The sequence below is a fragment of the Oreochromis niloticus genome, linkage group LG22, assembly GCF_001858045.2.
Source record: "Oreochromis niloticus isolate F11D_XX linkage group LG22, O_niloticus_UMD_NMBU, whole genome shotgun sequence".
NCBI classification, from domain to species: Eukaryota; Metazoa; Chordata; class Actinopteri; order Cichliformes; family Cichlidae; genus Oreochromis; species Oreochromis niloticus.
In genome coordinates, this window is record NC_031985.2 from 5,667,198 (window position 1) to 5,689,359 (window position 22,162).

General features: G+C 38.7%; 2 protein-coding genes across 3 annotated transcripts in view; one reads left to right on the forward strand and one right to left on the reverse strand.

Annotated features, from left to right (window-relative positions):
- Positions 1-91: 91 nt before the first annotated feature.
- si:dkey-14o18.2 (GATA zinc finger domain-containing protein 14) lies at positions 92-21,699 on the reverse strand. 2 transcript variants are annotated; one of them, XM_019351095.1, is made up of 6 exons: positions 21,647-21,699; positions 10,851-12,116; positions 5,971-6,709; positions 5,264-5,514; positions 3,474-3,653; positions 92-2,181 (listed from the first exon to the last, which is right to left on the reverse strand). In XM_019351095.1, the coding sequence occupies exons 2-6, from the start codon at positions 11,655-11,657 to the stop codon at positions 1,972-1,974; spliced, it is 2,187 nt and encodes a 728-aa protein (XP_019206640.1). In that variant the 5' UTR covers positions 11,658-12,116; positions 21,647-21,699; the 3' UTR covers positions 92-1,971. The 2 variants fall into 2 exon arrangements, with proteins under 2 accessions (XP_019206640.1, XP_019206641.1); XM_019351096.1 differs by having other exon boundaries at positions 10,851-12,113; positions 21,647-21,689.
- cacng6a (calcium channel, voltage-dependent, gamma subunit 6a) overlaps positions 10,380-22,162 on the forward strand; it is a 45,232-nt gene continuing 33,449 nt past the window's right edge. Inside the window, exon 1 of the mRNA XM_005457549.2 lies at positions 10,380-10,486. The gene's annotated coding sequence lies outside the window, so the exon portion shown is untranslated. The remainder of the gene's footprint in view (positions 10,487-22,162) is intronic.

A 22,162-nucleotide genomic window follows, 5' to 3' on the forward strand; every position in this document is an offset into this window, starting at 1 on the left:
GAGCGATTTAAGTCTCATAAAATACTGTATGCATACAGTAGAAGTAATAATAATATAATAATACTACCCAATAATAATAATAATAGTTTTATTCAAAATACTGACATATTTACAAATATTTGACAGCGTTTATAGAGCATTTCTCTTCTTTTTCAAGTTTTACATTTCAGTATATACTGTAGTTTTTGGCTTACACATGTGGGGAGGGGTGGTGGATTGAATACAATGTTATACTCAGCATATTTACAGCAAAAGACAAAAAAACAAATTTAAAGAAAAAATAAAGAAACCAAAAAAACTATTAAAATGTGCACTGAAGGTGAGGACAAGCAAGTATTTATGTTAATAATGCATTTTAAAGTTTAGCTTACAAACTACACATTTTTGTAGTGGAAGAAGGAGGTATAAATGTGAAGTATAGGAGCACAGAAAAAAGAAGCACATCATATATATATATGTCACATCATATATAGATGTGTGCAGAAACATATGAACATATGGAGAAAATTTGGAGAATCTTTTTTTTTTTGGTTTGGAGTTAGATAATTTGAAAATATCTACTTTAATCTAAAAATCCTATAAAGCTCTTTGAGGTGCCTGATTCTACTGAATTAAATTCATTGGAGGATAAGCGAGTTTAATTCAGAAGGGCTCTAATTAGCAAATATATAACAGTTTATTTCAAAAGATGAGCTTTACAAATAAACACAGGGTTAAGTAAAAGTTGTTTACAACCTGAGAACAATCATAATAAATACTTTCATATATGATTTATGTGTACAAAAAAACCAAACTCTTGTTATAAAACAATGAAAGTGCAGCTACAAATGATTAACACGAGATCAACAATGTCTTTTTACACGTTTAGCTTCTGTGTGTCTGACTCTGCCATGCGGTTTGAGCTTGTCAGAAATAGGCAGGATCAGATCAGTTGTTCACAGGTAAATCCCACTGTAAGCCAATGGTTGCCCAAGGAGACATCAGCATTAGCGCGCTGACACGTTGAGGGCCGGTTAACCTGAATTGATGCAGTCAGGTGGCTCGTGGCTGTAATGTGTCGTGTCTGACATTGAGCTGTTTTGCTCTTATGTAACAAACCTTTCACAATGATTCATTTACAGACAGAAGAAAAACCAGAGGTTAAAACATTTTCAGTCCTGCATTGACAAAATGCACGATTTACTGTTATGAACATGTACTCACATTGTAAAGCCACAAAAAAAGCACATTATAGTTTAATTCTACAAAACCCCCCCACATATTTTTAGAGTTTTCAATATGAAATACTAATACAAAAAGAATAGTCTGCCAAAATCTCAATGTGCAAAACAACCATCAGTATGCAGTGCTTTGCCCTGCTCTGTACTGCAACCTTACTATCAGTTCTTTAGCAGCATGCACAAGTCCTCACTCAGGTTTCTATGTGGCTTCGTTTGTAAGCCCTGCTGTGCCTTTTAGCATCTCTTTCACCTTCTGTAACATCTATGTTGCTCATAAACTGCACAGAACAAGCTAGCGCAGGCCAGTTAATGGCAAACCGGCAACCTTTGGACCTGTTCCGATTGAAAGAAATCCTATTATGTGTGTTGGATCTCTTAGAGGTGCTGCAGTCATGAGCGTGCAGCCAGTAAATCCAAAGCCCTGCACTCTTTGGAGCCTTCAAAGGTGTCCTGCTGAGAGCGTTCGAGCGAGGAAGTGAGGGTGTAGGTGGAGAAGGCAGAAGGATCCGGCAGGAATGGAAAAATACAAAAAAAACAACAAAAGTCCTCACACTGCTCGTGGCCCACAGCTGAGCTTGTGCTATTAAAGTTCTGCAGCCAATATGATGGAAGAAGAAATGAGAGAAATGATTGCTTTATGGTTGACCCATGATCAAATGATGTATTTCCACTCGTCAGCCATTTTTGACACAACCATGTTATCAATTACTAGAAAAGGATAATCCTACAGCCCTGGGTTCAGCGTCCATCTTTAGTGGCAGGGATCAAAAGAAAGCTCAGTGAGGCCTCCGTGGAGCTCAACCGACTCCTCCGACCATGACATGACATCACCAACAAGGTGGCCGCCACAGGTTGCTTGGCTGTAAATCTCACTGGATGTCAACACCCTGGACCAGAACTGGAGATCCGACAGCTCTCCCACAAAAGACTGAGTGACGTCAAAGCGGCCTCCCATTGTGTCCTGCGGAGGGAGAAGCAAATGTGTCAAAATGTAGACTTGATATTTAAAAAGTTGCTAGCTTCTAGGGATTAGAAAGCTGCTCTTTAAGATATGAAACTGGTAAAAATGAAATTTTTAGTTTGACACAAATTTGATTTGTTCCATCAGTAAAGCTAGGGCCCTGAAAATGAAGTCAATACTAGAGTGTCTTATCCCTGCATTCTTTGTAATGACCAACATCATTTAGACAATAGACAATAAAGATTCAGTGCATATGTTCACATCTACTGAAAGGCACTATACAAAGTCAGCTGTTTCAAAAAAACATGGCCAAGCTGACAAAGTTTGGCCTTACAAGCTCAGCTCTCCATACTACAGACAGACTATCAGTCACAGTAAAGAGAACCTCTTACCAAGGTTTAACATATAGGTTTAACACCTAGATGTCATAAAAATAACCTGGTCCTTAGCCAGTCTTAAATGAGATAGATATAACCTCAGATGAACTACCAAACATGACATATTAGATCATATCATTATTTAACAAAAATTAAATCACAATGCAGCAGCAGTATTGATACGAATTAAAAAGGAAAGTTAGAGCCAGGTGCTGGTAATCTAAAGAAGCAGAAGTTTTAGCATTTTTCAGGTCAGGAAGTGTAAGCTGCCAATCTTCACAGGAATGGAGGTCCCAGCAAGTCTTCCCACAGTCTGAGACCATGAAGTGCTCAGAGAAAATGCACAAAAAACAAAAACCCCGTACTGAAGACTGTAGAGGACTCAGTTAGCATGTTAAATGTTAAAGTTCATGACAGTACGATTAGGAAAAGACTGAACAAGAAGCACTTTTTCTAAGGGGCTTAAAGAAGAAAGCCTTTTCTCTCTAAAAAGAACATGGCAGCACAGCTTAGGCTTGCAAGTAAGTTACAAAACAAACCACAACTGCAACAATGTCCTTTGGACAGATGCAGAAACCAAACACTGCTTATCAACATATATGCCTAATACACTGTCAAGCACAGTGGTGGAGGGGTGAGGATTTGGACTTGTTTTGCAGCCACAGGACTCGGGCACTTTGCAGGCACTGAATTAACCATGAACTTCTCTGTGTAAGTGTCTAATATGAGGCCATCTTTTCAACAGCTAAAGCTAGGCTGACACCTGCTCATGACAATGATTCACAGACCTCAGTTTGATTGAAGTGCTGTGGTGGTTGAGGCAGCTGTGCATAAACGAACTGACATACCTATATCTGCTGATATAGTCTGTATGTGACTATATTATCACAGTCAAAGGCATGTTGTGTGTCATACCTGCTCCTGACCAAGGATGAAAATCCCTCCTGGTTTGATTGGGTGCCAGGCTGACAGGTTCTGCCCTGAGCCTTTCTTCGCTCCGTCCTGGTAGGCCTCCCAGACACCATCACGTGTGGACCACGTCACGCATACGTGATGCCACTTTTCATCTGTCATAGTTATGGGCAAAGTCGCTGCCTAAACAACCAGGTGGAGAGACAAAAAAGAGATATTATTTATTTATTTACTTAATTTTTAATTTTTATTTGGAAAAAGATCAAGATGGGATGCTTTAGACCTGATCAAGCCTTAAATAATGTGAGATATTATCATATTGAAAGAGTAAAAAGAAAAAAAAAGACTCCTTCACTGTCATCTCTGATAGCCTGCCATTAATTTTGCATGAGTATTCACACAGTAGCAAGCCTTATGTGCAACTGTTATCGATTGTCGGGAAAGTGGATTAATACAACATGTGAATCTTCTCTCATTTCATCCTCATAAAAGAGTTTAGAAAAGTAATTAAACTCTTAGATTAATCTACATTCTGAGATCATTTAACTGTGTCAATGATCAGTTTGATAACTGCCAAGTGTGTGACTCACAGACAACAAACACGTCAGTTTATCCCTCCTGGTATTGTCTGTGCTACAGACAATTAGGCCAATCAATTACAATAATCAGATTATTGTGTTGTTCGTTTGTTTGTTGAGCTCACTGCACGAAGTACTGGGGCACAGAAGGGAAATAGACAAACATCTGTCTTCCGTTTAGGGGAAAAGGAAAATTAAAGATTAGGAAGCTAATTGACTAATTGAATTATTTGTTTGTCAGCAGTCTGACTGGGTTACTGTCTGATTACTGTCATTTGAACGGAGACATCTGCAATCGTTTTCTAGGAGAAACAACCGAAAGACAATCGCACAGGCTCGTTATATGTCTCTAATCTGCATTAGAAATATACAGAAAAGTACCGAAATGAGAATAATTTGTTAGAAGTGAAAACAACCAAATTAAATATAAAAATGTTTAAAATGTTAAAATCAATGTATCTTATGCCAATTAAGTTTGAGGATATTATACATTTTAAGAAGACTGTTTTACTAAAACAAATCAACATTATTTTGTTTGCTAAATGAGCTCTATAGTTTTTGTATATGAATTTGAGTATGTGATTGTGACATGAGATGACAATATTGATCATTTAAATCATACAAGAGTCTTTACTAGAGAAGTTTTTTGCTAGTTGAGAAAAATACTCACACCAGAATAAATTGGGCAGATTATCGTCTTGTTCTGACTCTTATTTCTTGGTGGTACGGTACTACTAACTGTCAGTAACACTGGTCGGTGTTGGTGAAAGTATATTCTTTTCTCTACTTTGGTACAGCCAAACTAGTGTGGAGTAATGCTGAACTTATACCTTGTTATTCTTTGAAGTAGTGAAATGTGAGCTAGTTCTAAATCATCATCACACATTAGCAGATAAAGTCCTTCTTTTGCTCACCACAAGCAGTTTATACATCTTGAGCCTGCTAGACTTTGATTAGTCAGGATAACCTGGATTGTATGTGGTCTACAAACAGGAAACCAGATAGCTTCTGGGACCAAACATCTTCTGACTTGCCAAGAGATTCTTCACATTGATGTGCAAGTATTTTCTTACAGTGATAAATTATTCAGTGACTGGTAAAAAGATCCCATAAACCTTTGCACTATTGGCTGAGCTTCAGAACTAGCTTTTGTGTCCAGATTCATCAACATTTAGATCATAAATCACTGTGACATGACATGGCAACGGGCTTTACCTTGTCGTTAATTAGCAGCTCCATGGGATTGCTGCCCCATTCAATTAGTACCAGCTCATTAGCTTGCCCGGGCACCGCGTAGGAGAAGGGAGTTCCAAGACCAGGACCTGCACCTGCCTTCAGCCACAGGCAGATGGTCAAGGCAAAGATCTCCGTCACCACTGACCGCCTCATCCTGGCATACATGTAGTTAGTCCTCATGGGGAAGTCTAACAGGAAGGTGGTGGGACTCTTTAGCTTCTTTTGGTTCCCTGGTGAGATGGAGGATAAATTTAGATTCATTCATTTGTGATGAACAATTACTGCAGTCAAAGACTTTTGTTAGACTATTTTCTATATGCATTAGAAGCAAACAAGTTATTTTTTCTTTTTCTTGAATTGCTCCTTTTTCTGACCCAATTATTATGGAGATATTCGCTATTTACATGATATCTATATAATGTTTAAAGGAAAAACAATGCCCTGTGTTTGTTTTTATCATTCATCATATAAACAAGGTAATTATGGGTCATAATAATCTACTAGCTCCAACCCACAGCAACCTAACTAATGTAGTTTTTTTTTATAGGGCAACCTCCAATAAAAGCCAGATAATAGTAGGTACAAAGATATTCTGTGAAAAGTAAATAATAAATGAGAATTCAAATTCATCCCTAAAATAAATCATGAGTGTGTGTAGCTATGTCTGTGTGTGCATGTATGTTTACCATGGTCAGTGCCGCTGTGATGCAGTTGGCTTAGTACTGTTTCCAGCTTGCTGTGTCCAGCACCCCTCACACTCGTTTCTTTACTGGTGTAAGGAAGCCGTCGCGGGTGATGATCATTGTCATGGTGGTGGTCATCATGGTGGTCATTGCCATCATGGGTGTCATGATGATCATCGTGGTTGTCATGATGATCATCATGGTGGTTGTCATGGTATCCAGGTCGATGGTGGTAATCATGATCTCTGTGATGACTGTCATCATGATGACCATAGTGATCATCGTGATGATCGTCATGATGGTCATTATGGTGGCTGCTGAAATGATTATAATGCCGACCACGGTGCCCATCATAGTGGTGGTCATAATGGTGATCATGATGGCGATTATGGTGTCCAGTGTGGCGGTTGTACCAACGGCTATTGTGGTGGTTGCTGTCATGGGTATTGTGGTGGTCCTCATGGTGGTCTTCATGATGGTCATCATGGTGGTCGTCATGGTGGTCGTCATGGTGGTCATCATGGTGGTCATCATGATGGCTACTGCCATGGTGGCCATCATGATGGCTGTCATAGTGGCTGTTGCCATGATGGTCATCATGATGATCTCCATGGTGGTCATTATGGTGACCATAGTCACGGTGATCTCTGTAGTACCTGTGTAGCTGTTCCTCCAAAGCATTGATCTTCCTCTGCAGAAGTTCTCTCAGGGAGCTGGAATAGGAGCTGGAGGAGTTTCTGGCCTGTAGACAAAGAAAAAAGTGCTTAATAACTATAACTACTTATAAACGATCTATCACCTCCAGAGAGTGAAATCATCAGTCCAATTTGGTTGAGATATACTTTGTAGACTTAAAAATGACAATCCCCATCAATGTAGTAACAATTTCTTAAACCACAGCAATAGCAACAGGGTTCAACAGGTCCTGCTGACATTGTGGGGGATCTTCATAGAGCGTCTCAGCGATTTGTGCAGGGCAAAAATGATGTCAGCATTGACCTGGTTCACTTGAATAAAAGAGAATGGGATTTTGGATTATTGCTGCAAAAAAGGTCTCAAAAATAAAAGTTTAGAAAATGTAGGTGTTTTGTTAACCAGTATAATCATCACAAATCTAAGGACCTTTTAAGATTTTTGAAAGATTTAGTACCTTTATAGTAAAATGAACTACATCATTGTATGACTTTAATGTTCCCACCACAAAGCTCCTATGTGTGGCATCATGACATTTTATGTCCCTGAAGAACTTGTGGTTTCCTGAAGCAGCTATTTGGGTATTCAGTTTCATATTTTAAAACAAAATGTAAAAACATGTGTAGGACTTGCATTAACCACAGACCTCATTTGAAACATTCCAAAAATCAATTTAAATAAGGCACTGATTTCAAGACAAGGCTATTACAAACTCATTACTGGGTTGTAGAACTCATTCCTGGAGAAATCTATTGACTTTAATTGCATGATTTTGACTCCTTGTCAGTTTTGTCTACTAGCAAAACTATTAAAAAATGTGTTAAAGAAAAAGACTGTAGGGGAAGAAAGGTGAGCACTGGTAATAAGAGTTTTACAACAACAACTTTGGATTTTAATGCTTTAAACAAGAACCAAAGGTTATATCAATACAATAGTACAGGAGGAACTTCAGTATGACATTTAAAAGTGCAGGGGGAAAAGTTTTCTTGTCCTCTTTTTTCCTCTCCCTCCTTCATCCTCATCTTCCTCACCAGCAAATCCGACTTTGTTCCCTGCCAGCACACGCCACGATTAATAGCCTTGTCAGGAAGGATGAAGCTAATTGAAAGTGAGGTTGGCTAGCGCCCTTCGGTGCATGGCCAGAGGCTGGTGGTGTAGACATCCTGTTAGAGGGAGTGACTGAGGGTAAATCCTGGCGCCGGTTCTGTTTTGTCTCACACCTTCAAGTGAGATCGAAAGGGATTTTTGGCAACACTTTCCCTCAGCATGACCTGAGACCACCTACACTAATAATGAAGCTTTTACAGGCCAGTTGGCAGCCTTGGTTTTAGACTCACATTGTGACATCAGAATAATGAAAATGCTATAACCAAAGTGAGACAGCAAAACCACTTAAATAGTTGGGAATCTGGAAGGATTATAACAACTGTAAAAACATCATTAAGATGTTTATTGCTTTGTAAGTTTACATTAATGAATTTAACATTATTTTCTTTTTAAACAACACAAACTCTTGATATGAACCAGAGTTATGTTTTCATTTTAAGAGACCTCCAGTACTTGTCTGAATAAGTGAATAAGTGCCTGTATCATTTTTCTTGGTGTTGTTCTAATATGTGTTTAATGTTGTAGAGGGTCTCATTATAAATTTGTTTTTGGTGTTTGAACCCAGTGAGGGGGTTGATATGTTAATAATATGGAAGAACTTAAACAGAAAGTAGTACGGGTCTGTATGAAATTTTCCCCATTCACGACAGCTATATGGGGAGTGAATTTTAATATGCTTTACATGCTGTAATGTTAACAAATCTGATAGTTGGTGCCTTTTTGTCTTGTTCAGCTCTTGTGGAGATCAATACCCAGCCTCCCAGTCGAAAGTTATACATGTTTGGACTTTCCTGTTCTATTATACTGGAAACCCCATGTAAAATTAAATCCATCCATCCATCCATCCATCCATCCGTTCGTCCGTCCATCCATCCGTCCGTCCATCCATCCATCCGTCCGTCCGTCCATTCATCCATCTCTGCTGCTTATCCTTATCAAAGTCGTTGGAGGGCTGGATGAGAGGTGGGGTACACCCTAGCACCCTAGACTTTCTTGCTGTGAGGCAATGGTGTGCTAACCACCATGCCACCCTACTGCCCCTAAATATGAACTATTAAATGATAATGCTGCATTCCTGCCAAATGTGTGCCAAAGAGGCAAAATGACATGTAAAGTCTTTGAAATAACTGACTTTCCATGTCAATAACTAACTGATGCTATTTGAGGGCAGCTGGAGCCGAATGATTCGGTTTCTCTTTTTTATAGTGACAGAAGAAAAAGATGTGTTGGAGAACAGTGAATGAAATTGTAGGACTTCATGGAAAGTTTTGAAAATATGATCCTGTAACCTTATTCCAGTTTTCATTTGCACTCCTCCACGTCCTCCTGGCTGTTAGGGTTAAACAATCGTGGGTTTCCAGCATGACTGTACTTTTGTGAGAACCACAAGACAAAACTTTGATTTGCATTTGGTATGAATTCACTATAACAATGATTATAAATATATATTTATTTTAGAGAGTTGTTTTTTAGAGAGAAAGCGATATGTTTGTGTATGTGTGTAGTGATTTAAGGCAAGAGATTACACACAAGTTCAAACACAAAAAACCTAAACCAGTAGACAAGAATTACTGGGGAAAAAAGATTTTTCTTTAATCTAAACTCATTGTCATTCTGCCGGTGTTTAAATACTGTAGACTGCTTGTTTTCCACCAGGGGAGCTTAACTCATCCCACTCCTGCTGGCACACAGAGGTTAAGATCAGGGGTGAGAGCTAATCAACTTAGAGCTTCTTCCTGTTTTGAGCTCGACCTTGGCCACTGATATCCAGGAGAAAGAAAGAGAACGATGCAGAAAGACATTAACTTTTATGGTCCTGAGAAAATAGTCAAGCAGCTTTCATATTAGCTTTGTGGGTGGTACGTGTTTCACAGTGACTGGTGGGTGGTTTGTGATGAGTGTGTGAGACAGATTGACCACAACTTCTGAATGCAATTTTTTTTAAATTTTCCCCCAAATTATTACAAAAACGTAAATTAAAAAGTAATGATTTAGCCCTGAGAATATGCATTAACTATGAAGCAGTAAAATGTACAACATCCATAGAATAACCTTCAGGTTACTATCTCCTAATGAAACATATCCCTTGTTTTGGCAGCAGATAACAAAGGCAGCTGATTAGGTGACTGAGCATGTGGCTCAGTGACGTAAGATGTGACCCCAATTAAGTCAAACCTTTAATAGACTTTTCTTTGCAGACACATTATAGACAATTTGAATTTTTTTTTTGTGCAAAAAGTGTAGTAGGTAAGCTTTATAAAGTACACATACACACAAAGTGCCTGACACAAAATAATTACAATTAAAAACAAAGAAATGAATAAATAATTAAAAGAGAAATAATAAAACAGATACATAAATAACATGAGAGCACTAAGAAGCCCAACTCCACCCAAATGGCACGGACCACAATTACCACCATTAAAGCAGCTCGAGCTCTTATTGGCATCTACCATCACACAAAATTTGAGCAATATTTTAAAAAATGGGGACCCTAGACTGTTAACAAACAGATACTAAGCTCACCAATGACAGCCCTCAAACTCCTTGATACAAAAAGGCCTTCAATGAACAACAACAATGAACAATGCTGTGGATTGTTCATTGCTGTGCATTGTTTCTGCCCTCAGAAAGCTTGGAATTGGGAACACTGCTATGCAGGATCTGCATTATGGACGGTCCTCAGGGGTCCAGGCACACACGGTAAAGTCACCGTTTGGTAAGCTAAGACTTTAACAGCCATTTCACTCATAACTTATTGCAGTGCAAGCTCAGTTTAATTACTCGGTTCACACATTTTAGTATTTCTCCTGCATTACTGAGGAGGATATTCAGTGGATGTTCATGCAGGTCAGACTTTGGAAAGTAGCTCTCATGTATCTTTGAAATTAAAAAAAGGTCATTCATCAGCTTGTGCAGCAATTTTTAAAGCATGACATGTTTAAAAATTACAAAACAAATCAAACTGACGATATTGCATGGTCACAGTCAGCTGTCCTAATGCGTAGAGTTCATTTATCCAATTGTGTTTTTTTTATATCAAGTGCTACAAAAAGGATCACACTATAATATTTCATGCTTACCTGCAAGTTCTCCAGCCTCTCCTTTAGTGTCTGCAGGGTTTTTCCAGTCTGTTCTGGAGAGAAGGAACTGTGTTTGCTATATGACGAGCCCTTCCTGTAGTGGTCCAGTCTGTGGCTGCCGTGGGAATAATGGTGGTCGTTGCTGTGATATCCTGAAGGCCCATGGTGCAATGACAATGATGCATGATGGTTGCCATGATGTCCATGATGGTCGTCATGGTGGGTGCTGTGATGGTTGTTATGATTGTTATCATGATGGTTATCTTGATGGTTGTCATGATGGTTATCGTGATGATTGTCATGGTGGTTGTCGTGATGGTTGTCCTGATGACTGTCATGGTGACCAATGCTGTGGTGACCCCCAAAGCCCTCACATAAGGTGAGCTTAGCAGTCAGCTCCCTGATTGTCTCTCGCTGGTCCAGGATGGTTTCCTTCTGCCTCACAAGGCTCTCACGCAAGTGCAGAATAGTGGCTTTGGCCTCGTCGGACATCATGCCTCGCCTGCTCCCACCATTGTGGTCGCTGCTATGGCTGTTACTGCTCGGTCCATGGGGCACATTGGGTGGCGAGTAGCAGCTGGGATCTGCTTCTGGGGGAATGGGAGTACAAACAAATTTGGGGCTAATGCCATAATCATATTCTATGCCAGGTAAACTACCTGCTGCTGCTGCACATGAAAGGAAGTAATAGAAAATAAGAGATCGTAAGGGGATAAAAGGGAGGACAAGCCCCAGAGTAGCTCCCACCCATTGCATGTGCTTTGTAGACAAAGGCATTTGGCTCAGAGGACGGACGTCTCTGGCCATATCTGGTCAGAGTCCAAATTATTCCTTGAAAATTGACAGTTCTCAAAGGCTTTAGTTTTGTGGGGACAAACACCATCAATGGAAATCATTTGCTTTTGATTGAGAGGTGTTGGTGCTAACCATGTCAACAAAATAAATCCCCTTTAGAGGATAAGTGACAGAAGCTCCAAGGAAGGGTTCCAAAAACACGGGGAACATCAGGAACAAAGGGGACTGTCAAACTCCAGCTGCTTGTCTTCCAGAACACCTTGTAGAATCACACAAGCTTTCTTGGCTCCATGGTAAGTTAACAGGTTGAGAAAGTTCAGCTGATAGATTCATCCACTTTGTCTGAGATGAGGTGCTGGGGCACCGCCAGACAGGTGATTTCTTCTGGCTTCAAAGACCTTCTGTGTTCGACGGCCAGGAATAATCCTTTTAACTTTGGCTTCTAACCATCCATCACATTGCCCTTATCTACTGGGAAACAGAAAATACAAGATATCAAGAAAACAAGTCAAGAAGAAGAGAGACACAATGGAAACAAACAGCTAGCTCAAGCTTTGATCATCTCCACTCATGGTTTTAAGCATTATTTACAGTGTGATTAATGTGATTCAGCCAACTGGAACAACAATGACAACAACAACAACAAACCCCAAAAGCTACAGGTTGTGGTAAAAAGTACGACTGTCAAGAGGCAAAGTGAGACAAAGCAGAGAGGTCAGAACAGGTTTAAAGGACAGGAATTGGGTCATGGCTGAATTAAGAGGTAACTGGAGACCATCTTAATTACTAAGTGAGTTTCCGGATCACACTCATCTTTGAACTTGACCACAATATTGATGTAAACAAAACCATAAAGAGTTTCATGACTTAATCATGGTTTTGATGAACTCATATTGAGAAGGAACACTAGATAAACACCTTTTTCAAAATTATCTTAAAAATCTGCTTTTGTTATAGTTCTTGCTGCAGGAAGGTACCAGAAAATTTGCAATTATGAGAGGTGTTCAGCATCATAAGCAGCTGATCTCCACATATTAAAATGCTTATCCATGTGGTCAGCATGTTTTATTTTAACCAGCAGACTACAGTTTAAGTTCAGTGACTCACACACAGACAGACACCACAGAGGGGAGGGCTGATTGGTGGTGGTGGTTGGGGGGCTTCAAGGCTGCAGCAGGCCACAGTATAATCAGATTATGGTCAATTAATCTTCCGTCAAAGCCACAGGGTAACCATTCACATAATGAAAGCTGGTTTTCTGCTGAGACAAGGGCATGCCTATTGAGCCCAGTCACTCACACGAGTTTCATGAATCAGTGTCAGAACTTGTCCGCCCTCGGCCTGCCATATTGACTGACTATTTAAAAGCAGCACGGCGAGGGGAAGGGGGAGTCATACTCGAAGAAGAGGGATGTCTGCATTATTATTGCACAGAAGAACAGCATCCGACCACATCTACTGTACAATAGGTGTTCCTTATTGATGATGGATAAATAATAATAATGTATTAATAATTTATTTTTTTGTTTTTACTTGTTCTGCTCAACCTGTACAGCAGAACAAGGAACATGCATCTACCGCATGCTCGTTGGTCTAGCCAGAGAGCGCGATGCAAAGCCAAGAGAAACAAGTTTCAGAACACACAGGAAAAGATAAGGAGCTTGTTCTTTCTAAGCTCCTTATCTTTATAGCCCGTCACCAGTTCAAACACCCACAACACACATTACATTAAGTACAAACATCCGACTTTCTGGCACCGCCCTTTCTGTGACATTGTCCTTCTGAGAAAAACAACAATGACAATACTTTTGTTTTTTGAGATTTTCAGCCTTTTTTTTTTTTTTTAAAATTACATATTAGCTTAAAATTTCTGGGAAATATACCAGTTGTCTTTCTTGCCAAGGAGTAAATAAGAACAGCATGTGTGTACAGTAAATATGAAACTACAGCCAACAGCCACGTAGCTTTCCATGAAGACCAAAAACAGAAAGCCTGGCTTTGTCTGAAGGTGACAACATCCACCTTTCATTAAGTCTAAAGTTCACTAATTGATGAGCTCTATCTTGTTAGTCTAATTTGTACAAAACCTGATATTTTAATGTGACAAAGTATAAATTCTCAGGAGATTTTGCTTACAGGATACAGTGACTCTCTGATTTTGACGTACTTCTGGTAAATTTGACAGAAGTTTCTCTTTTTATCAGAAGAAATGACCCATTTAGCATTGAGGTATTAATTCTATGAACATAACACAAGTGCTTACTATCAAAAGGATAAACAGAACCGTACAACTTACCACTTTAGTAGTGTAATCATTAGGATGAAATATGTATTTTAGAGGATTCTGGCTGATACTTTGATATAACATCTGAGATCATGCCATTATTTAGATCATTAATAGTTTAATGGTGTCACATATTTCATCATTAGAAACACCGCAGGGTTCATCAGCCATTTCTTAAAAACAAACATGTTTTGTTGAGAGGCATTTAACGATGTGCACGCAGCCACTACGTGAGAGCCATAATCCAACAGTGTGCCCCGCTGTCTGATACTTAAGGACACCATTAGTGGAGATTTACACGACATGATACCTCACTGAGACACGTGGCATCACATGCAAGTCCAAACAGCACTGCTTAATGTACAACATTATAATGATCCCTAGTGTTTATAACCTTCCTTTGTCAAAGATAGAAAGGGCAGGAGAACCTTGGACCTGCATACATTTTTTCTTTGCCTTGCGGGGAAATGATCAGGTTTTCATTGAGCCAACTTTTAATTTGGCTCTACATAACCTTGGCTGAGTGAGGTCTAACAGTGCTCTTGTCATGTGAAAGTAGTGCAACAACTTTAAATTTGCATATTTGCACAGACTGGTAAAGATAACCGGTTGCTGTATTTCCACTTTTATATAGGTTTCCATGCAAGCATGCATGCAAAGACACAAAGCAACACACCATTTGTGTCACTTTGTTGTGCCTTCATGTTCATGATGTGTCTTGAGGTTTGCAGAACACTGTTAAAATTTAGCTACCAGCATTAGTGAGACTCATGTTTATGGAGACACCGTAATGTTTGACAGTATTTTACAGCAAAGCTTATATTCTTTACAAAATGTAGGTTGCCGTAACTGTTCCTGATGATTATAGTGGAGACACTTAAAAGATATTGTTGTTTTTTATGATTCATTATGTTTTTGTAAATAGGATAAATGATGAACTTGGCTATAATTTGGTGTCATATCAGTACTATACTCTGTCTTTGCCCACCATGATCAAGATAGATGGCTGGATGGATTAATGAACAATAAAAGTTTACATTTATTTATTCTTAGCCTTCATTTTGGAAAATGACATATTAAAATGTGTCACTGACTCATAAAATATGTTGTATGCTGTGTATAAAACTCATTTAAAAATCCATAAAGCAGGTTTTTAATGCTATAAAGCTGTTCTCCAGTACAATATAGAAAGGATGTTTTATTTTCATATTTAAAAAATATATTCTTAAAAGTATAATCCCAGACAAAGCAGAAACCTTTTTCTAACTTCTATCAAATTTCCCAAATGTCATCTTTATTTTTCCTTCCTTTTCGAATGAAATTGTTCACATTAGGCTTCCTTAAAGAAATTATTATCTTTTGTCACTTTCACTCCTTCAGTAGTTAAAAGCACAAAATGAGAGGGCTCCTTTGAAGATTCACTACATCAATCTGATCTTGTCATCTGATCTGCTCATGTTTCCCCCGTACGGATCACATCCGTGTCCTCATAGCTCCTTCTTCTTTCAAGGGTGACGGTCAAATAGGATTGGTTGGATGTAATGCTGTTTAATGAGGGATTGGCTGCAGGGTCCTGGTTCTGCCAGAGGATCTCCCTCCAACCCACAAGTCACTGTTGCCACACGTGTCACTGCAGAAGAAGCGCATGTGCTTGACACGCAGCCAGTAACTTGTGTATTATTGTAATTTGCATTAATACACATTTTGCAGCTTTTCCTAACAGCTGTCTTATTTAAATTGCTTATACAATGGACTACTTCAGTGGCTTTTCCAGCATTTATAATAGATTTGAAGAGCTTTGTGTGTTGACAGAGCTCAAGTTCATTTTGTACTCGTGTCAGGTGACACAAAAAAGCCAGTTTTTATACTACACTTTTATTTTGCTTTGCACTTTGAAGGCCCATGCTTGGGTCAGTTATCCACGTTCAGTTTCCATCTGAATCGCCTTGCCCTGCCCGCAGCTTAAAGGCCCCTCCCTCACCTCCCTACCTTATCATTGCACGAGATCACCTCAGTTGTCAGGTGCTCTGGCTGGACCGTAAGCTCTGTGCTGAGGTGAGTCATGTCCGTCTGAACGTGACCGGCGACAGCACTGAACAGCCAAGTGACTCTTTGATGACTGATGATGCATAGATGTTGTGATATGTGTCGGAGCACTATATCAGTGCACAGACTCCCAAAGTTAAGCAAAAGGCTGCAGGACAATTTTACTTGAAGTAATTGAAACTTGGACCAACCATACTGTGTGTTTAGATTCACTGTAGATTAACTGACACAATGCCACACGTGTAACTTGATACTGATTGGCCTTCTCTGATTTAATAACCTCCAGAGCTGTGCTCCCAAAGAGGATTTGTTTGACAAAATATAAATGTTTACTAGGAAAAGTCTTACGTGCTGCAGTAGTGTTAAAATGTGTAAAATCTCACTGCCAGATGTCAGATTGCTGTGGTGACCACTGTAGGATGAAACCACTTTGATCAATTAAGAGATTAAAAACATTTAGCCTGTACCTGTGGCTAGCCAACCTGATTTTGCTACTTTTTATGTATAAAAACATTCTTATACACCCTATATTTTTAAAATACTACAGGAATAAAAAACAACTAAAAATATTTTGCAGTACTTTGCAATTTTATATACAAGTCACCTCAAAAACTCTGGCTGCCATTCGGCTGTAGTGATCGTAGCCTGTTGGTCTGGTGTCATTTTTAGGAGGCTGCAAAACTTTGTGAAGGGAGTCAGATATGAGTTGATGAATCAGTGAATCACTTCTGAGTGATCACGTGATTTTGAGGCAAGTTGTCGAGGCTATCCTGAACTTTTGCTGTCGCTAGCTGTTAACTGCTGTTAGCTGGAATTAGTGAAACTTTCTTTGAAGTGGATGTAGCATTGTTGGACTCGAACACTTGTGTCTCATGTGGTGTGAGAATGTAATCAAACTGTTTATTGGTGAAAAAATGTGATTTTCAGGATACTCTAACTTTAACTGACATCATGTCAGCTGATGAACCAGCTGCTGTTGCTGTTTAGCTGGCTCATCAGCTGTCCAGAGATGGGATGGACTCGTGACTAATATGAGGACTAAATGAGCACGCTTATGTAACTTTTCATGTGTTAGGGCCCTGACTTCAGTGCAGGAAGTGAGGCTTGAGGTGAGCAGAAGGTGGGTGAGGTTGAAATGAGGGAGGAAGGAGCAGTTGTTGAGGAGGTGGATAAAGATAAGCAGATATAATGAGAAAGAGATGCTAAAAACGTACATTTACAAATGTTAAAGGGTCACAAAGGAACTTATTAGGCATATGTGGTTGGTCTCTAGTCACATATGTAAAACATGATTAGGTGGAACAGCAAAGTCCATCCCAGTCACTGTATTTAAGACAGTGAGACAAGATGGCAGCTTCCACAAACTTGTGTCTGCTCCGACTATATGTATTTTTAATGGATTCAATCTAAGTTCATGAGAATGCATTAATTTGTTGGTAGCCATAATAAACACTGTATTTTAATTACATAATTATAATGTTCTTTTTTCGTTAAATAAACTTCATGACATGTGACATATTTAAAGCCAACAGATGATTAGTCCCAAATATTACTGTTGTACAAAAAAATTAGTATAGAGAGTTTAAAAATGTACGCCTCGAGACTCAGTCATTTTTCAGAAACTGTTGCATAAGTGAAAAATAAATCAGTTTAAAAGCAATGCCATGTTTGTGCCTGACAGCATCTATCAAATGCCTCCATATATAAGATTACACACATTTACAATCACATCCTGAGCAGCTGGTGCAGTATGTACTTTGTATTAGCATAAAACTATAAGTCAAAGTAGAGTTTTTTCTTATTTTATATGTTCTTATGTGAGGAAACTCTTCATTATTAAAACTTTGGTTAGGTATGTTATGCCTCAGAGTGCGTTAACGAGTCTAAGTCCTAAAAGCAAATAAAAAAATCTCTTTCTTTTTTTTAAAAAATTGCTTTTTAGTTGTGAGATAAAAAACTATTGAATGCTCAGGTGGCATTTTTAACACCGTAACTGGTTGGCTTGTTTTAAATTAAGTTGCATATTAAAATAATTCAATACTTCTTAAGCTAGTATTTCAACATTTAATGAAATAATAAACGAGTTATTCTGTCATTTTAGATTTCATTATGAAATGCAATACAATGACAGTTATTTAAAGAAAATGTTATCTTATGTACCTGCTGTATCATATCTAGTTCACACGCTTTGTTATTTTAAGATCATTGAATACAGTCAAAATTCAAACTAAACATTAGCCCGTCATACTGTAGCTTTAATAAATAATAAATAAAAAAGTGTTTTAGTACCAGTATCATTACTCTCTATTAATGTAATCAGTAGAAGCCTATGAGTTTGTATACCACTGGTTTTTGATATTGAGGACACAGGATATAACATCATCTTTCCCCGGGCCATTTCTGATGCAAAAACTCTTTTAAATATCTCATTTGCAAAAATATCATATTTAAAAAGTCCATATGTGCCTTTTTTGTTGTTCAGATTCGTATTTTGTTGTTCCCGTTTTATGTTTGTGCAACATGAAAAAGCTGCATGCTTGAAGTCACTAGTAAAACAGGATGATGTTTAACCTGACCGCTGCACCAAATCACAGACATATTATTAAGTGTTATTAAATATACCTGCTTAGTTGACCGTGTTTTGTTTCCACAGACATACAAATCGTTCCAAATTACAACTGTATTGACTCCTCAGCCCTGGAAATATACAGCAGCCATATTGTTACAGTGAACCAGCTGACAGACAACAAAATGTGATCGAGTATGATAACAAAGACTGATATTTTGACTCATACACTGAAGCTCTCTGCCTTCCTGTCAGTACAAAGCAGGCACCAGTTTAACAACTGGAAAAAGGATAAAGAAGAGTTACAGGTGTCCCTTTTGAACCTAATCATGCCTCACATTCACACAGCAACATGAAATTACAGTTTAGAGCTGGTTGGGTCAACAGCCCTCTACTGTGGAGCCGCTAAGTGCGCTGTGTGCTGAGAGGCTTTGTCGCACCCTTGTACTTTTTAATTTAGTGCATTTTGATGTCAGTAAATTAGCCAACTGTCATTTTCACAAAAGTGAAGCCTTTCACTAAAACCTGAGCATCATTTCCAACACTCGTTTCTGTGAACTTTGTCTTCAGTCACTACCCACAGCACATGCTCATAGGCAACAAAAGGCTTATAAATCTTGTATATCAACAGTTTTGCCTTCAGTGTGAAAGACCAGTACACCATGAAAATCACTGCACATCTCACTCCAATCAGCCTATCAAGATCCTGCTCAACTTGTCTCACAACTTTACATATAGTCCACATTTTATAAAGAAACATGGTTTAAAATTGTGGGGAAAAAGCCAAAACATGTTGTAACAGTAACTCTACTTTCCACCAGCTCATAATGTAAATGTTCATTACATGAACTGTTTTGGTGTCAAGGTTTAACAAGTTACCACACTACCTGACTGTACTGTGGTACAACTTCAGAGACCACCCTCAGTGGGGTCACCATAATCAGGATGACTGGGAATAGTTGTGGCAGTGTGGAAAGCTCTTAGGCTCAAGTGTTGAGAGTGACAACATTAATCAACTAATGTGACAATACACTGGCTTAGCATAACAGTTCATATGGATGGCGCCATGCAGGAAGCTCAGGTTTCTTAACAAAGGTCCAGACAGTGCAGCGTAACAGGCTGAACTTTAACTAGAAGGCATTTTAATTCTAACGGGTAGCAAATTTTCTTTTTTTCTTTGTTTTTCGCAGCACTAAAAGCATTCCTTTGTGTCTCTGAGAACAAATCTTTGTTATTTTTTGGATGTTTTCTTTTTTTTTTCTTTTTTTTTTTACCTGTGTCAGTTTTCTTTGGTGCCTTGATTTCCTAAAGAGGAACTTCAGGTAGGCCTATTAGTATATCCCATAATTAGGATGTCCAGTATCGATTCTGTAAAGTTTGATTTTCTTCTCATCATTTTAAGGGTTAAAGTTGAAGCTCAGTCTTCACAATAGCTTGGTCACTTATCATTACTCTTTGATGAGAACAGGTGTCACATTTCTCAAGACGTGGATTTCTGATCTGAACTGTGATGGATCACCTTCACATTTTGTTTGACCTCTTTAAGCTGCTTCTGCTCTCGCTGTAGCTAATGAAGAGGCGTGAAACCAAGGGCTCAGTGCCGCACGTGGCCTCAATCGATCTCCACTGAACAGGTTTGACCAAAGACTCGGTGGGATACACAGGAAGGGAACGTTATCACAGGTTAGCTATGGCTATACTGCAAAAATGTTCACTGAAACATCACTGAGATACAACCGTGGATAAAAGAAGGTACCACCAACAGACCTACTACAGAAAATCTGAGAAGAATCTTCACTTTTAAAATGTTGCACCCATGAAAGAATGGTCGAGTTCAATAAAATGCCAAACACGTTAAGATCTTAGCTGCACGTGAGCCAAAGCTCATCAAAAATACACTGAATGTAACACAGACGGCTGAAGGCATATTAACGAGGACAAATTAAACATTATAAAACCTCTTATATGTTATATTAGTAACAGAATATTAGCATGCAGAAAAAAATAGTATAAGTAGTAAACAAAAGACTGAAAACTCTTAAAAGTAACCATAATTATGCTGAATATTACTTTACTGGCGATTCGTCCAGGGTGGTACCGCTGCCTCTCACCCTGTGACGGGTGGAACAGCATTCAGCCTCATTCCTCCAGTTTACTTTATTTGAATTTCAAACAGTTTTAAAACAATTACTTCTAATGTGTCAATACATTAAAAAAAGCAATTAAAGCTCTTAAGAAAGACGTCTGTTGATGACGGTCTAGAACAAAGGGACTTGAATCACCTACAGTACCAGGCATTCATTTCAACACATTTTCACAAAATATCTTAACTCATCTGACCTCAGATGATTCAGCTCACTTTACTTTGTGTCTTATGGTTAAATAAGATGCAGATAATAAAGTACCACACCTACAGTTTATTAGAGACTCACAAAAGTACAAATGTGAAAAGGAGAATTTATTGATGAGGATTTGGATGAGCTTTAGTTACATTTGTAGCACAAAAAAGTCAGAACCGTGGCCAGTGAATCTACAGATTTACTAATATATAAAATCCCATTTATTTACATTTATTTGAGGTAAGTACATATAGCAGCTAAGCTACAGCTTATGGTAACTGGTTGGCAGAGGCTTCGTGAGAAAATCCTTAAACATGCATTGCATAACTAAATGAATCACACTTTATAGAAGCTACTTCCAGCTGCTCTGTTATTCATCAGAGGTGGCCACAGCGGGTAGTTTTTTTTAAACGCCAGATGCCCTTCCTGACACAACCCAAAGGGATTTGTGTCTCATCACACGATCAAACCGGGGCTCTTTCGCATGTTAGGCAAATGTGTAAACCAGTACACACTAAATAAATCACACATTATATTAACAAATCTCTCTAAAGAACCACAAACTATTTAAACTTAATTTACTCATTTCATTCAGTCTGTGGAAGCATTACATCATCCATGGGGCTGTGAATTTCACTTTACTTTTGTTTTCCAACAATAGTTGATTTACTTGCTGAATAGAGAGATCGTTTAGGAATCTTCCCAAAGGTCGATATTTTAGAAAACAGCGCATCATTTTGTTAAAAAGAAACAAAGCTTTTCTTACCTGTTGCAAGTCTGGAGTCGCCAAGGTGGTTAGTCCATTCAACACACTGATCAGCTTGAGGAGGATTGGCTTTAGGTGGATAATTTTAACTCTCTCTCTCTCTCTCTCTCTCTCTCTCTCTCTCTCTCTCTCATCACTCACTCTTCTGCACACACACCTGACTACTTTTTTTTATTGTACTTCAGTAACAAAATGTTTAACTCTAAATGTTCAGGTAAAAACCTTTAAAACCTTAACGATGCAAGAAAAACCAACAAAAGTAATCATGAGACCTTTGGACTACTTTTTGGACTAATAAGCAATCGTGCACACTAAAGTGATCGCCTGATTTAGGAAATGTGAGAGTGTCTTCCTTTGCTTGTACTTTGAATAAACTGCAGACTCCTTCAGGTGTCTTAGATAAGATGGGTGCAAGTTGGATCACTCCTGTCGCTTTGGCATCATGAAGTCGTTTTAATTGAAGATTTGGTTGTTGAGCCAATAGCTTTTACTCAGCTCACACAATCGCAACCACGC